General features: G+C 36.8%; 3 protein-coding genes across 3 annotated transcripts; all 3 read left to right on the top strand.

Annotated features, from left to right (window-relative positions):
- Positions 1 to 1,965: 1,965 nt before the first annotated feature.
- Positions 1,966 to 2,949, top strand: LOC113149615 (trace amine-associated receptor 1-like). Its single transcript, XM_026341825.1, has one exon. The coding sequence runs from the start codon at positions 1,966 to 1,968 to the stop codon at positions 2,947 to 2,949; it is 984 nt and encodes a 327-aa protein (XP_026197610.1).
- A 3,921-nt stretch (positions 2,950 to 6,870) lies between these two features.
- Positions 6,871 to 7,854, top strand: LOC113149650 (trace amine-associated receptor 1-like). The gene has a single exon (XM_026341867.1). The coding sequence runs from the start codon at positions 6,871 to 6,873 to the stop codon at positions 7,852 to 7,854; it is 984 nt and encodes a 327-aa protein (XP_026197652.1).
- A 7,397-nt stretch (positions 7,855 to 15,251) lies between these two features.
- Positions 15,252 to 16,250, top strand: LOC113149551 (trace amine-associated receptor 1-like). The gene has a single exon (XM_026341754.1). It carries the CDS (start codon positions 15,252 to 15,254, stop codon positions 16,248 to 16,250), a length of 999 nt encoding a protein of 332 aa, XP_026197539.1.
- The last annotated feature ends 1,609 nt before the right edge of the window (positions 16,251 to 17,859 follow it).

Raw genomic sequence — 17,859 nt, 5'->3', positions numbered from 1 at the left:
ATAATCAGTGACACTCTACCAGGTGAGATCTTGCATGGCGCCCCACTCCGAGGGAGACTGACAGTCGTCTTTAGCCTTTTCCATTTTCAAACAATTGCTCCAACAGTTTCACCAAGCTGCTTGGCAATTGCCCCGTAGCCCTCTCCAGTCTTGTGGAGGTTCTCAATTTTGTCTCTGGTCTTTTGACAGCTCTTTGGTATTGCCCATGGTAGTAGTTGGCTTCTGACTGACTGTGGAGTAGACAGATGTCTTTAAAGAGCTGTAAACAGCTGCTACTAATTTAGATTAATGAGTGGAGTAGAGGTGGACTTTTTCAAGGCACAGTAATAGGTCTTTGAGAGCCAGAATTCTTGCTGTTACTCAGGTGTTGAAATACTTATGTTCAGCAGTGCATGACAAATAATTTTTTAAAGATCATACAATGTGATTCCCTGAAATTTTCTTTTTTATTCTGTCTCTCAGAGTGGGAATGCACCTACAATGTGAATTTCAGACCCATCCATGAGTTCTAAGTGGGAGAACTTGCAAAATTGCAGGGTGTTCCAATACTTCTGTTCCTCACTGTATTTTAAGCTCAGCCACCTGCACTTCTCTCACTGTGTTGTCAGTTTTCTGTTATTCAGACACACATGAGCCACAATAAATACAAAACTCAGTAAACTGGTATAACTTCTTTTGCAGTTTTTATGCATGTTGGTCCAGACTCATATTCATCCACTAGGCCAAGTTTAAATGTGTGCTCCATCAAATGAAATTCCATCCATGTGATACTGATATTGCTTTGAGGCTGACAGGACCAAAACGAGATCAGACTGACCTTGGAGGAAATTCCCTTGAGATGTTCCTGCTATATGAAGTTGGAAGAATGGGACAGATTTGATGTCATACAACCTGACAAAATAACGCCTCCAGCCATGACACTAACCAGTGCAGAGGCATACAAATAACTGAAATAATGTCAGATGTTAGTGACAGACAAATCCATAATGGCCATGGGCAAAACTTTAAAAAAGCTGTATGGAGAAGTAGTCAATCCCCAATGAAGGAAGGTTCACAAGAATCCAAAAGTACTAGAACAGTGAGGCTGGTTCTTCTATATTTATTGAACACTAAAAACTTCTGGCTTTGTCATCAAAAGATAATTAGGAGACAAAAGATCAACATTTCAGCTTTTGTTAATGACTGAATCTGATACACAATTCACAATTGTTCGAACCAAACAATTTCCATACACGTAAAATTATTGGAACAGGAAGACCTAAAATAGATTAAAGTGAACAAGGCCAATTATTTAGCTGCAAATCCTTTGCTTGCAACAACTGCATCAAACCTGTGACTCATTGAAATCACTAAACTTTTGCATTCTTCTATTGTGAAGCTTTTCCTGCTTTTCCAGGTTTTCACTGCAGCCTTTTTCAGTTGTTCAGTTTTGTGCCAATATTTTCACGAACCTGCCTTTAAGGTTCTAAGATTTTCTAAATAAAGAGGGGTTTATTTAGAAAATTAAATAAAAAATCTTTTCTTTAATAAAGGCCTTACATGATTTCCAAAATGTGTGACAACACTTTTTTCTTCTGAGGATTATTCTTAAAACGAACATAGTTTATTTCTTATTGTTTGAGCAAAATATTGGTAATAAAATTGTATTGCGGCATTTTGAAACACACCCACTGCTCTAACATCGCATTGAGTCATTGGTTAACTCAATCCATTCCTGATTGGACCACAATTATGATAATGAGATGAAGGTTGATAAGTACTAACATTCTTTACAGTGTCACATATAACCAAGATCACCGTTTAACTGTAATGCATGGACCTTGTTCATCCAACAGGTATGAAAAGAAAAACTGATTTATTTTTTACAGTTTAACTTGTATATCTGAAACTGTGCACATTGTTAATTTTGATGAAATGATATCTTTCAATAATATAAATTGTATTGGGTTTTAGGAACATAAAACAATGGAACCAGAAGTTACTGTCAACAGGTCCATCTTTGATTTCTGCTATGAAATAGATAAATACACTTACATACTGGCAAACACCCCTTCTGTTAAATGTGCATTATTGTACTTATTAATCATGTTACTGTCTGTTGTTACAATATGTGGAAATCTTCTAGTAATAATCTCTATTATTTACTTCAAACAGCTCCACACTCCCACAAACCACCTTGTTCTTTCATTAGCTGTTGCTGACCTGTTTGTTGGTATTTTTGTTTTTCCCTTCAGCATGACATTCTCATTCAGCTTATGCATGAATAGTAGTAATTTATTTTGTGAAATACGTGGCAGCTTTGATATAACACTGACCACATGTTCTATTCTAAACCTATGTTGTATTTCTGTTGACAGATATTACGCAGTCTGTCAGCCTCTGACATATAAAGCTAAGATAACTCATCGTGTTGTTGTTATTATGATCATTGTGAGCTGGGGAGTTTCTGCTTTGATTGGAATAAGTGTGGTTGTTTCTAGAATAAACAATGAAAAATGTGAGGAAAGCTGCTTAGTTAAAGTTCTCATGGCAAACACTATTGGACCTATCTTTGCATTTTACCTACCAATGATGATATTACTCTGTATCTACCTGAAAATTTTCCTTGTTGCTCAGAGACAAGCTCGCAGCATCCATAACACAACCTGTCAGAGCACAAAGTCTGGAGCAACTGTCAGTAAGATGGAAAGAAAGGCCACAAAAACTCTGGCTACTGTCCTGGGCATTTTTCTGTTATGTTGGACTCCTTTCTTTCTTTTTGCAATTATTCAGCCTTTTACTTCAGTACCAGTTACAGTGGTTGAAGCAATTTACTGGCTTGGACTATCAAACTCAATGCTCAATCCATTCATTTATGCTTTCTTTTACAGCTGGTTCAGAGCAGCTTTCAGAATGATAATTTCTGGGAAAATATTTCAAGGTGATTTTGCTAACATAAAATTGCATTAATTACTATTTGGGGTGGAGAAACAAACCAGCATCCAGTGATGCTACACTAAATGCTGATTTCATAACAGTGATTCTTTTTACATGCAGTCAATTATATGTATAGTGGATATTTAGCACTGCATACTTCTATTTAACTAAGCATGGCATAACTGTTGTCAATTGAAATATAAACTGTACTATGTGAAAACATTGCACTGTGTCATGATTTATACTATTTTAATAATTTCTAAATATTGATATTATATATAACTATATATTGTATTATATATCATTAAAGTGTAATTTAAAAATGGCCTGTGATTATTGTTGCTAACTAAATAAAATATGCATTTACTTTAAACAATGGACCATGAAACAAATTTGTTTATAAGTATATAACCTTTTTTCACATATCTTCTGGCATTCACCATTTTTTTCAAAAAAAAAAATAAAAAAATAAAATAAAAAATCTGGAAAAAGCACATATTTTAAGCTCAGCCACCTGCACTGCTCTCACTGTGTTGTCAGTCTTCCGTTATTCAGACACACATGAGCCACAATAAATACAAAACTCAGTAAACTAGAATTACTTCCTTTGCAGTTTTTTATGCATGTTGGTCCAGACTCATATTCATCCACTAGGCCAAGTTTAATTGTGTGCTCCATCAAATGAAATTCCATCCATGTGTTACTGATATTGCTTTGAGGCTAATGGGACCAAAACAAGATAATACTGACCTTGGAAGAAATTTATTTCAGCTTTTGTTTGTGACTGAATCTGATACAAAATTCACAACTGTTCGAACCTACCCATTTCCATGCATGTAAAATTATTGGAACAGGAAGACCTAAAATAGATTAAAGTGAACAAGGCCTGTTATTTAGCTGCAAATCTTTTGCTTGCAACAACTGTATCAAGCCTGTGACTCATTGACATAATTAAACTTTTGCATTCTTCTTTAGTGATGCCTTTCCTGCTTTTCCAGGTTTTCAATGCAGCCTTTTTCAGTTGTTCAGTTTTGCGATAATATTTTCACGGACCGGCCTGTAAGCTGTGGCTGATAAATACCACAAAATAAAATAATATGACTGCCATAAAAACTGGTATTCTATTCTAAATATATAGGGGTTTTCAATAATAAAGAAATTTCTGACACTCAAAATGAAGTGGTGAAGCAGTTTTGAAGGCTCCATTGCCTCATTGGGAGCTGGTCGCTGCAGATTATGCAGAGCGGGCTTGGTGCCTGGCAACAACCAGTCGCAATAAATCCATATTATACTGTAGGACTCCTAGTATTGTCTGTTAAATGAAGCTTTCTTTGTCTTTGAAGTTTTAGGCTCTTCTTCTGTTTCCTCACTGGCTAATTAACCTGTGCAAAGAAGCTTTCCAAAGACTTTTGTTTTTTCTTCATTTTGCCAGCTTGGGGGTTTCAGTTTAGCAGTAATGTGTTATGTGTTACCAGTTGGAGGAACCCCTATAAGAAGGTAGTGGATGAAGGTCAGACATGTGACTGAGGCAAGCATGTTGACATGGATCAAGAGTGAGTCATAGACAGAAGTGGAGGAGAGAATCAAGTAATTTTTCAAAATAAAACATCATTCAGAATCAGATAATACATAAAACGGAAATACTGGAAGTTATGTGTTCTTTCTGTACGGTCCGCAGCCCGGGGGTTGGGGACCTCTGTTCAATATAGTTTAAGTTTAGAGATTGGCTAAGCTGGTTAAAACATTCCACTTTATGTCCTTGATAAATTCCTTTATTGTTCTGGCAGTGTGTTTTGGGTCATTGTCTTGGTGCAAAATGAAAGAAACTCTCAATGAGTTTGGTTAGATTTTTCTTAAATTGGCAGACAAAATGTCTGTGTACTTCTGAGTTCATTAAACTGCTGGTCATGTGTTGCTTCCTAGAAAAAGCCATGACATCACTTCCATTGTGTTTCACATATGAGCTTGTCTGTTTGGGATCATGAGCAGATCCTTTTCTTTCTCCAAACTTCAGCCTTTCCATCATTTTGGTAAAGCTTCATCTTTGGCTAATTATACAAAAAAACTGTACCTTTTGACAAGTTCCAGCCTGGCCTTCCTGTTGTCCTTGCTAATGAGCGGTTTGCATCTTTGGGTGTAGTCTCTGTACTTTTGTTCATGAAGAACCTTCAGTCCTGGCCTCTGGAGGTTGTTGCTGATGTCACTAACAGTTGTCTTTCAGGGTCTTTCTTTACACCTCTCTCAGCGTTTCTGTTGTCAACTGCTCTTTTCCTTGGTCTACCCGTTCCATGTCTGTTACTTAGTACACCAGTGGTTTCTTTCCAAATGGTTGAACTAGCTATGAGCAATGTTTATACAACACAATTAATTTTCCATCTTATTACAATTGATTGTTTTTTATCCATAGATGTCATAGTTGTCTTGCCAAATGAAAAGGATTGTCCTCCCTGATTGTCCTACATTTTGCCACGTTCATCTTACCCTGTACCTTAACAAGCCTTCCAGGGCCAGCTGTTGAGAAGAATCACCACAGCAAGATGCTGCTGTGTTTCACAGTGAGGATGGTGTGTTTGTGGTAATGTGCAGTGATGGTGTGCACCAAACATAGCTTCTGGTCTAATGGCCAAAAAGCACCATTTTGGTCTCTTCAGCCCAAAAAACCCACCTCTTCTTGTCATGGAGTCTTTCACATGCCTGTTGGAGAACTCCAGTCGTATTTTAACATGAGTTTTCTTCAACAGTGGCTTTTTCCTTGCCACTATCCTATAAAGCCTTGACTGGTAAACAACCCAGTTGTTGTATGTACAGTCTCTCCTGTGTTGATTGTTAAAGCTTGTAACACCCTCAGAGTAGTCAGCAGTGCATTAGTGGCCTCTCTCACTAATCTCCTTGCATTGTCAATCAGTTTGTGTGGATGGCCTTTTCTAGGCAGATTTAGACATGTGCATTCCTTTCCATTTCTTGGTCATGGATTTCAATGAACTTCAGGAGATGGTCATTGCTTTGGAATTTTTTTTGTATTATCCCCTGATTAATGCTTTTCAGTGACCCGTTCTTTGCATGGCTGTGATTGTTCTTTTGTCTTCATGGTGTAATGGTAGCCATAAATACTGAGCAACCAGTGCCTTTATACTGTATTAACTTGAGTCACATTCACTGTTCTTAGGTGATCCCCATTTCACAAATTTGAGTACTATTAGCATCAAATATCTAGTCCTTAGGCAAATCATTTTAAAGGGTGTAGATATTAGTGCTAACATTGACTTAACCTTAACTTATTTCTTTCTTTTTTTCTTTCTTTTTTCCTTTTTAAATGTCAACAAAATGATGCTTTTTATAGGCACTTTAATAGGACAAACCAATTGCACATTCTGATACCATGAAATTGGTGGAAAAAACTAAAGCTGCTACCATTCAAGTTGTAAAGTAAGTAATACTTAATATGAATGAAAACTTATGTATTCACTGGAAATGGAAAATTGAACCTTCTGTGTCAGTCTTACAGATTGTTCCTTTAATAAACGCCTTACCTGATTTCCAAAATGTGTGACAACACTTTTTTCTTCTGAGGATTATTCTTAAAACAAACATAGTTTATTTCTTATTGTTTGAACAAAATATTGGTAATGAAATTGTATTGCTGCATTTTTGAAACACACCCACTGCTCTAACATCGCATTGAGTCATTGGTTAACTCAATCCATTCCTGATTGGACCACAGTTATGATAATGAGATGAAGGTTGATAAGTACTAACATTCTTCACAGTGTCACATATAACCAAGATCACCCATCAACTGTAATGTATGGACAATCTTGTTCATCAAACAGGTATGAAAAACGGATTTATTTTTACAGTTTAACTTGTATATCTAATACTGTGCAAATTGTTAATTTTGATGAAATGATATCTTTAAATAATATAAATTGTATTGGGTTTTAGGAACATAAAACAATGGAACCAGAAGTTACTGTCAACAGGTCCATCTTTGATTTCTGCTATGAAATAGATAAATACACTTACATACTGGCAAACACCCCTTATGTTAAATGTGCATTATTGTACTTATTAATCATGTTACTGTCTGTTGTTACAATATGTGGAAATCTTCTAGTAATAATCTCTATTATTTACTTCAAACAGCTCCACACTCCCACAAACCACCTTGTTCTTTCATTAGCTGTTGCTGACCTGTTTGTTGGTATTTTTGTTTTTCCCTTCAGCATGACATTCTCATTCAGCTTATGCATGAATAGTAGTAATTTATTTTGTGAAATACGTGGCAGCTTTGATATAACACTGACCGCATGTTCTATTCTGAACTTATGTTGTATTTCTGTTGACAGATATTATGCAGTGTGCCAGCCTCTGACATATAAAGCTAAGATAACTCATCGTGTTGTTGTTATTATGATCATTGTGAGCTGGGGAGTTTCTGCTCTGATTGGAATAAGTGTGGTTGTTTCTAGAATAAACAATGAAAAATGTGAGGAAAGCTGCTTAGTTAAAGTTCTCATGGCAAACACTATTGGACCTATCTTTGCATTTTACTTACCAATGATGATATTACTCTGTATCTACCTGAAAATTTTCCTTGTTGCTCAGAGACAAGCTCGCAGCATTCATAACACAACCTGTCAGAGCACAAAGTCTGGAGCAACTGTCAGTAAGATGGAAAGAAAGGCTGCAAAAACTCTGGCTACTGTTCTGGGTATTTTTCTGTTATGTTGGACTCCTTTCTTTCTTTTTGCAATTATTCAGCCTTTTACTTCAGTACCAGTTACAGTGGTTGAAGCAATTTACTGGCTTGGACTATCAAACTCAATGCTCAATCCATTCATTTATGCTTTCTTTTACAGCTGGTTCCGAGCAGCTTTCAGAATGATCATTTCTGGGAAAATATTTCAAGGTGATTTTGCTAACATTATATTGCATTAATTACTATTTGGGGTGGAGAAACAAACCAGCATCCAGTGATGCTACACTAAATGCTGATTGAACTGAACAGTTATTCTTTTTACATGCAGTCAATTATATGTATATTGGATATTTAGCATTGCATACTTCTGTTTACCTAAGCAACGCCTAACTGTTGTCGATTGAAAAATAAACTCTATGTGAAAAAATTGCACTGTGTCATGATTTATACTATTTCAATAATTTCCTAAATATTGATATTATATATAACTATATATTGTATTATATATCATTAAATTGTGATTTAAAACAAAATGGCCTGTGATTACTGTTGCTTACTAAATAAAACACACATTTACTTTAAACATTGGGCCTCATGCAAGAATCAGTCATGAAACAGATTTGTTTATAATTCCTTCCTTTGCAGTTTAGACGCATGTTGGTCCAGACTCATGTTCATTTGCTAGTTCAGGTAGAAATTTGTGCTCCATCAAATGAATGTCAGTGGTCTCTCTCGCTGTTCTCCTTCTTGAACAGTCACTCACTTCGTGTGGACAGCCTGTTCTAGGCACATTTAGACATGTGCCGTATTCCTTTCCATTTCTTGGTGATTGATTTCACTGAACTCCAGGGGATGGTCTGTGCCTTGGAAATTTTTCTGTATTCATCCCCTGAGTAATGCTTTTCAGTGACCTGTTCTCTGCGTGGCTGGGATTGTTCTTTTGTCTTCAACCAGTGCCTTTATACTGCAATAACATGAGACATATTCACTGCACTCAGATGATCCCCATTTTACTAAATGTAGTACTACTAGCACCAAATATATGGACCTGGATTAGGTCAGTCCTTTTAAAAGGGGTGACTATTAATTCAAACACTGATTTCACCTTATATATTTTTATTTAATTTACATTACTTTGTAGAAACCTATTTTCACTTTGACATGATTGAGTTTTATTCTGATTTTTTTTTTTTTTTTTTTTTTTTTTTGTAATGGTAGCCATAAATACTGAGCAACCAGTGCCTTTATACTGTATTAACTTGAGACACATTCGCTGATTTCAGGTGATCCCCATTTTACAAATTTTGGTACTATTAGCACTAAATATTTGGACCTGGATTAGGTCAGTCATTTTGTCATTTCTGCTCACAAGCTGGGTTCGCCAATGGGGCACCTCGGAGTGGGGAAACTCATTGCTGTTGAGTTCACCAAGCTTTTTATAAGAACACCAGCATGACAAGGAGGATTCCGCCCTTCCACTGCGGGAGACGGGAGAACACTGATGAGCTGATAGTCTTCCGACCTTTGACACCCAACTTGGTCCAAAATCTCACCAGACCCAAGTCTCTGTTTTCATCAGTTCTGGAGCTAATACCAACATAATTGATTGGGGTCTTCTTAAAATGCCATGTTTTAAATCCCTCTCTCAATCTCTTCAGGTTAAGGTGCTTAAAAGTATGAAATTGGTGATTTATTGTCTTGTTATTAGGCATTAACTCCAAACGTAACCAAAACGCATAATGAGTCATATTTTCATGTCAGCTGAGAGCTGTGAGTCAGTGTTAAAATAAACACATTGTTCATAAAATTGTGTTGGAGCATTGTAAAAAAAAGTGTACTCACATGCAGTCTGTCATTGGTCAATTCGATCCATTCCTGATTGGACCACAATTATGATATTAGGATGAAGGTTGATACGTACATTCTTCGCAGTGGAACATATAACCAAGCTCACCCATCAGCTTTGATTCATGAATGCTGGTGTGTATCCAAAAGGTATGAAAAGAAAAACTGATTCATTTCTAATGTATAACTTGTATTTCTGAGACTGTGCACATTGTTAATGTCTAATCTTTGCAATAATATTAATTGTATTGGATTGTAGGAACATAAAACATGGAACCAGAAGTTGCTGTCAACTGGTCTGACTTTCACGCCTGCTTTGAAATAGATAAGTATACTTACATACTGGCAAACACCGCTTCTGTTAAATGTGCATTATTATACCTATTGATCACATTATTGTCTGTTGTTACAATATGTGGAAATCTTCTAGTAATAATCCCCATCATTTACTTCAAACAGCTCCACACTCCCACAAACCACCTTGTTCTCTCTCTAGCTATGACTGACCTGCTTGTTGGGGTTTTCCTTTTTCCTCTCAGCATGAAATTCTCTCTCAGCTCGTGCCTGAATCATAGACAATTGTTCTGCAATGTACGTGGCAGCTTTGATATAACACTGACCACATGTTCTATTCTGAACCTATGTTGTATTTCTGTTGACAGATATTACGCAGTGTGTCAGCCTCTGACATATAGAGCTAAGATAACTCATCATGTTGTTGTGATTATGATCATTGTGAGCTGGGGGGTTTCAGCAATGATTGGTATTAGTATAATCATCACAGGATTAAAAAATAAAAAATGTGAGGAAAGGTGCTTAATTGACGTTCTTATGGCAAACACTATTGGACCTATTATGTTGGACTCCTTTCTTCCTGTGTGCAACCTTTCAGCCTTTTATTAATAATGCAATACCAGTTCCTGTGGTTGAAGCACTTTACTGGCTTGCACTATCAAACTCAATGTTCAATCCATTAATTTATGCTTTCTTTTACAGCTGGTTTCGAGCAGCTTTCAGAATGATAATTTCTGGAAAAATATTTCAAGGTGATTTTGCTAACATAAAATTGCATTAATTACTGTTTGGGGTGGAGTGGACTGGGAGTATGTTCTGTTCTGTTGACATAATTTAATGAAATAATCATTACATTTTTATTTTAAACAATTTTACTTGTGCTTCTTCTAATACATATTAATGCTGCTAACTAAATAAAACACAATCAGTCATGAAAAAAGGTTTGTTCATAAGTGGCACCTGAACGTTATTTAAGAGAACTTCCGGCATTCACCAATTTTCTCAACATACATTATTCACAAGTGGCTGAGATGTGTTGTACAAGCCATAAACTTCATCAAAGAGGAAAACATGGCCTCAGTTGTAGTGGCTTAATCTGAATTAATTTAATTTATTTGAATAAAACCACTTCACAGAACTGGGTTGTACAGGCTCAACTGACTTCATTTGGATGTTACTAAGTCTTTATACAGCAGGAAAGAAAAAAAAAACACAGATATCATGGACAGCTCAGCTCATTATTTTGCTTAACCTTGGCTGTGGAGCTCCCTACAATCTTATCTTCACATTCTACATCAAAGGTTTGAACAGGTGCTTTCCTTTAGTGAAACATACAGCATTTCTTTGTCAGTGCAGAAACAGCTTAATATAACTTTTTTTGTCAATTCCCATTATTTCTGAGATATTGCATTAAAGTGAAGGGGACCAATTTCAGGAGAAGAGATTCCCTTGATGTGTTTCTGCTATGTAAGTTTTACAAGAATGGGACAGATATAAGGTCATATTGACCTTAGTCTTTAATGTTTGACAACCAAAATCTAACCAGTTCATACTTCATCATCATATTAACGAGAATGTGATGGACAACCCGAAAATTTAACACCTCCAGTTAGAATATAAACCAGTGCAGAGGCATAAAAATAACAACTCAGTCAAGGTAGTGCCTACTGTCAAAAATGTGGTAAAAAATCTGACCTTATATGTACATCTGAGCATTTTTTGATTAACATTTGAATTTACTGTACTAAACTTTACCCCTCAAAAAAAAAACAAAACTACAGTACATGTTTGTATAAGAAGGCTGTTAAAAAGTTTAGGGAATTGATTCTATCTTTTATTTCAGGACCATGTACCTACACAGAAGAGGGCAGTAAACCTAACTTTACTCCAGTACTAGTTACTATTTTGTTGATAACACTGCAGCCTCACTACGAACAACACTGGATACCGTTGCCCCTCTGAAAAAGGATGTAGTGAATCAGAGGAAGTTGGCTTTATGGTTCAATTCACAAATCTGTTGCTTTGTGCTTTTTGTCTTCTGTTTTGACCCTGAACCACAAAACTCCTCCATTCACTGCATAATTTACCCCTACTTGTGAGCCGCTGTCATTCTTTGTCCCTACATTGTTGGATGAGGTGAAAAGTAGGTGGCGTTTCACTAATTTATATTAGTAGACGCAAGAAGGAACAACCCCAGGCTACTTTTCAGCACTGAAGCCAGGCTGACAAATACTCATAGCTCTGTTGAGCCTAGTATCCCCTTAACTGTCAGCAGCAATGAGTTTTTCTTTAAAAATAAAATCACAACTACTACAAAAAAAGATCAGATCCTTCCTGCAAATAGCATGGATGGACTTGAATATGTTATAATTACTTTCAGTAATTAATTCATCTAAAACATCAACATGTCTCTAACAATCTTCTATTAGCATCAGACAATATACTTCTCTATATAGTGGTTTTGCTAGATCTTAGTGCTGCATTCACACAATAGATCACAACATTCTGTTACATAGACATAAACATATCATTGGGGTTTAATGAACAGCACTGGGCTGATTTAAATTGTATCTATCAGATAGATTCCAATTGGTGCATGTTAATGATGGGTCTTCTATGTAATTAAAAGTTAGTAACAAAGTTTAATTGGGTTCTGTGCTTGGACCGATTCTTTTTACTCTATATACGTCCACCTTAGGGAAATTTCCTTTGTTATGTAGATGATACGCAATATGTTTATCTATGAAATCTGAAGAAACTAATTAATAAAGATTCTCTCCTTTGGCTCCCTGTAAAATCCAGAAAACTTTTCCTCACATATGAAGCACTTAATAATCAGACTCCATCTTATCTTAAAGACCTTATGGTTTCCTAGCAGAACTCTTTGTTCCCAGAGTGCAGGTTTACTTGTGGTTCCTAGAGTTTCAAAATGTAGAATGGGAGGCAGAGCCTTTTGCTATCAAGCTAACCCTAAGAGGCTAACCATCTTTACAGTTAAGACTAGACTTAAAACTTTACCTTTCCAAGTAAAGTCAGGTGACTCTAAACTCTGGAGTCTTGTTGCGTTTTTTCTTTTCTGTCCTCCCCTCTGAACGTTTCTGCAGGTATCCTCAGCCTTCGTGCTGTATATCTCCAGTGTCCATTTACCTACCGACCTGCCCAGTGTTTTTGCTGCTTGTTGTTGTTTTTTGTTACCTGCTTTTCTTTTCTATCTAGGCCTTTCACACTCCCCAACTGGTCGAGGCAAATGGTCGCTCACCCTCATCCTCGTTTTGTTGGAGGTTTCTTTCTCTAAAGGGAGTTTCTCCTCTCTGCCGTTGCCTAATGCTTGCTCAAATCGGATTGTTGGGTTTCTATATTTTTTTTTTTCACTGTAAATTGCTTTGTGATGACTTCTGTTTTAATTTAGTGCTATACATAAAAAAAACTTATTGAATTGAATAGATGGTTTTATGGGTAAAAATGGCTTAATGGAGAACTGATAATTACTTAATGTTAAAACTATACAGAAAAAGGCTACGCAAGAAAAGAGTCACAGAATGTGAGACACACAAAAATGTAATGTCCATAGACAATATGTTGACAACGCTGTCAGTGAAGTACCAGTGCAGGAATGCAAAAGATAAACAGTAAAACACCTAATGTGGAAAAAGGGAGAAGCAGATGCTGTCATGATTCCAGCTCCACCTCCCTGTCTGTCCCTGCTTTCCTTGTTTTCTCCCTGTCAGGTGACCTGCTAATTACGATTGTCTGCACATGGGCTTCCCCTGTCCCTTTATTAGCAGGTCAGTCAGCTTCCTCTTTGCCAGATAGTTGTACTTCAACCTGTGAACAGCACTATCCAGCATTATCTTTAGATTGCTTTTTGGAAACGAACCCTGCCCGACCTGATTTGGAATCTACAACTCTTCAGTCTTCTCTCTGGTTCACTCCTCCCCGCTTCTCAGCCACAGCTCATCAGGACTTCAGTGAGTACTCAAAAATTCACATTACCCAAGATCCAGCCAGAACTCGATTTAACTCTGTTTCCTCTCTTAGAACACCATACTCACCTGACGACAGCTCTGTTCGGCCGCAAGTCCCGACTCTCATCCACTGCATTATTATTGTCAATAAAACATTTCTTATCTCAGTTCTCTGGTCCTGTGTGGTCTCTGGCTATGGAGTCGGATCCTAGGCGCGTGACAGATGCAGCACACAGTGAAGACGATGACACACACACATTTGATTTTTCAGCACACATTTTATCCGAAAGCCGCAGACAGGACCTATTGCCAACCCAGGCAAACAACAGGCAAGAGAGAAAGGGAAATGACCCCCAGAGAATAACAAGAGGAGATGGAACAAATTAGATCAGTTCTAAAGACCACATTAACAAACATAAATATAACAGCATTTATCTACAACATTGCCAGATATGAATAGAACCAGTGGGTATCATGGGGATTTTTCTGTTCTGGAAGGACTCCAGTAATAGACTAAGACAACCCCCAATATCTAGCTGCAGCCCCCTCCAAGCATATTTTACTGACAAGGCTCATTTCTTTTGCAGTACAGGAGACAGAGCTCAGTTGTCAGAGCTGACTGAACACTGCTGACTGAGCCATGTTTAAGTATCCTTGTTCAAAACACAGACACCTCATAGTATAGCTTTAGGGCTATACATAATATATTTAGCATCAATTTCTCGGTGTTGGACACTCTCCCAACACCAACAAACCTGCACAGATGGTGAATGTTTAAAGGTATGGATAGTGAGGCAAATGATGCAAGACCCCCCCCTTGCCAGGAAAGAGATTGCCTCATCATTTTTAGACATGATGAGAAAAGGCTGCCATGGGAGCATTACCTTGTCATTATCTCCTCCCTTAGATAATGTACCAGAACCTCATCCAACAATGTAGGGACAAAGAATGACAGCGGCTCACAAGTAGGGATAAATTATGCAACGACTGGAGGAGTTTTGTGGTTCAGGGTCAAAACAGAAGACAAAAAACACAAAAAGGACAGATGGACATCAGCTAATAAGATATTACTTCAGTCATAAGAAGTTGAGCACCTAGATCTACAAGGGCTTAGAGCTAAAACAGACTTTCCATAATGACAAAAATAAATAAAAAAATAAACACATCTAAGTATTGTTTATTACTATTCACTGTCAGAGTAGATGCATGTAATGATTGGTCATCTTTTGTTATCTCAAGTCTGGCTGTATGATCACTTGTGAAGACTAGAGGCAGTTTCACTTGTGATTGGACAACAGTTGCACGTCATGAAACAGAGGTTGATAAATATTAAGGTTCTGCACATGTAAACACACATACTCATCAGATGCACTGACAACCAGGACAGGATTTACCAGGTATGGTGATAAAATGTTATGAAATATTCTTATTTTTAATGAAAACTGACTTCAGTCAGACTGTGCATAGTTTGTTATGGAAATGTTATCTCTTGCTAATAATATGAGTTACATTTAATCATAGGAGCATGAAACATGGAACCAGAACTTATTCTGAACACAACTGATGTGACAAAGATTCATCCCTGCTATGAAATGGACAATTTCACTTACATATTGACAAGCACTCCTTCTGTCATGTGTGTATTGTTATATGTTTTTCTCATATTATTGTCTGTTGTTACAGTATGTGGAAACTTTCTAGTAATAATCTCCATCATTTACTTCAAACAACTCCACACACCCACAAACTACCTTGTTCTTTCCCTGGCTGTGGCTGACCTGCTTGTTGGGGTTCTAGTATTTCCTTTCAGCATTGCGTTCTCTCTCAGCTCGTGTCTGTATTATGAACATTTATTCTGCAAAATACGTGGCAGCTTTGATATAACTCTGAGCACATGTTCTATACTGAACCTTTGTTGTATTTCTGTGGACAGATATTACGCAGTGTGTCAGCCTCTGACATATAGAGCTAAGATAACTCATCATGTTGTTGTGATCATGATCATTGTGAGCTGGGGAGTTTCTGCTCTGATTGGAATTGGTGTTATAATTGCTGGGTTAAACAATGGAGAATGTGAAGAAAAGTGCTTAATTGATGTACTTATGGCAAACACTATTGGACCCATTTTATCATTTTATCTCCCAGTGATTATAATGCTCTGTATCTACCTGAAGATTTTCCTTGTTGCACAGAGACAGGCATGCAGCATCCAGAGCACAACATGTCAGAGCACAAAGTCTGGAGCAACTGTCAGTAAGATGGAGAGAAAGGCCACAAAAACTCTGGCTACTGTGATGGGTATTTTTCTTTTATGCTGGACTCCTTTCTTTCTTTGCACCACAGTTCTGCCTTTTACCAATAACTCAGTACCAATTCCGGTGATTGAAACTCTTAACTGGCTTGCATTATCCAATTCAATGCTTAATCCATTTATTTATGCATTTTTCTACAGCTGGTTCCGTGCAGCTTTTCGAATGATAATGTCTGGAAAGATATTCAAAGGGGATTTTGCTAACTCGAAATTGCATTGACTGTTTGAGGTGTTATGTTACAGTAAGTGTGTTAGTGCCCTTACTGCTATTGTTTTGCACAGCCTAAGGAAAAAATTTGTGCTGCCATTTAGTCCCAGGACTTGGCAGGATTTTACATTCCTGGTGGAGATTTCGAATAGCATTGGTGTTCCAAAGAACTGACCAAATCTGAGTATAAAATGTCTTCAGTACATCCACTTGAATCCTATATCATATCTAATTAGCAATTGAAAACATTTAACCAACTAAATCTCTAAGAAGGATCATTCCTGTACACTCTGTCCTGTCTGGGTCAGCACTGTTAGAATATAGACCTAAATTTTATTTAGTTTGTTTTGTTCTCAAAATGTATCAGAATGTAACCTGTAAATTCAAACTACTGAAACACATATGACACAAACATACACATAACTGTTTGATAGAAGGCTCATAGGAAATACACTCACAGTTATAGTGATAAAGGTACATGTGCTATTAAACTGGTGTGTTTTTGTCTGTGAGATTTAGTTTATGCAAACAAATAGAACTGAAAACTTTGATAAGTCAAGCCTTTCTATTTCATTAAAAGCTTTTCAATGCCTCTATAGACATATCTGTGACGGAAACACGAGGGGATAAGTACCATAACTGACAATGTTAAGTTGCCAAATAAGAATAAATATTTTTTAATTTACTGATTTCCATTTTTATTCATTTCTACATTTCCTTTTTTCCACATTATTTTTTCACATTTCAAAAAAAGTAAAAAAGTAATGTAAAACAAAATACATAAATGCAGAAATTCATTATTGTAATTAAATAAATGTACAAAACAAATCAATATCAGAAATGATGGTAACACTTGTAACAATGTATTCATTTATTTTATTGTGTCTTTCTTGAGCCTCCTGTACACAATGTATAAAATGAATAAATAAAACTAGCACTATATTTATTTCTGCTATTTTTAACAAGTCTGCATTATACTGTAGTTTCAGTTCCTCATACCATCTACTGAAAGCAGAACTTATTTTAGAGTCAAAGGCATTTAAAACAGCAGTGTTTAGTACACAGTGAACAGATGAGTGATTTCTTAGATTAATTGTTGCTAATATGTTGACATGATGCAAACTTTAGATAAAATTATAAACAATAAGTGCATGGAGTTAAGTTAAGTGAAGTCAAGTGATTTCACACCTTCTCTGTGTCCTTTATGGGTTTCATGCTGTCTCCTGGCAGCATTTTCTACCCTTAAGTTCATCAAGCCAGTTCCTAGTTAAGTTGGGTGTCTTAGACATGGGGGTTAGAGATATCCTTTTCCCAGGACGTGTGGAAGATAATAAAATACATGCCTGTGTCATAGCTCTGAGCAAAAAATAATGACAATGGTAATCATACATTTTTGGTGGTTAAGCTGGCCCTTGAAGAATGGTACCATTGGTATGAAGGGAAAGAAGTGCTTCCACTACTTGCACTTCAAACTTACTTCACCTGCCTTCGTGGGGTCTCCCACATCTACTTCTGGTGGCCTGCACCCATTCAAAGACAACCAAGAGGCCCTCTAGTGGAATTTTTTGGCCCCGGCCCATACCCGATCATCCTTCGATGATTTTGGATCCTGAGCTTATCA

This window comes from Anabas testudineus, chromosome 24 (genome assembly GCF_900324465.2).
Source record: "Anabas testudineus chromosome 24, fAnaTes1.2, whole genome shotgun sequence".
NCBI lineage: Eukaryota > Metazoa > Chordata > Actinopteri > Anabantiformes > Anabantidae > Anabas > Anabas testudineus.
Note: the sequence above shows the minus strand (reverse complement) of the source record. Positions and strands in the feature narration are given on the sequence as shown.

Excerpts from the sequence above, each read along its gene's own strand:
- LOC113149615 (XM_026341825.1), top strand. The coding sequence starts at position 1,966 with ATGGAACCAGAAGTTACTGTCAACAGGTCCATCTTTGATTTCTGCTAT.
- LOC113149650 (XM_026341867.1), top strand. The coding sequence starts at position 6,871 with ATGGAACCAGAAGTTACTGTCAACAGGTCCATCTTTGATTTCTGCTAT.
- LOC113149551 (XM_026341754.1), top strand. The coding sequence starts at position 15,252 with ATGGAACCAGAACTTATTCTGAACACAACTGATGTGACAAAGATTCAT.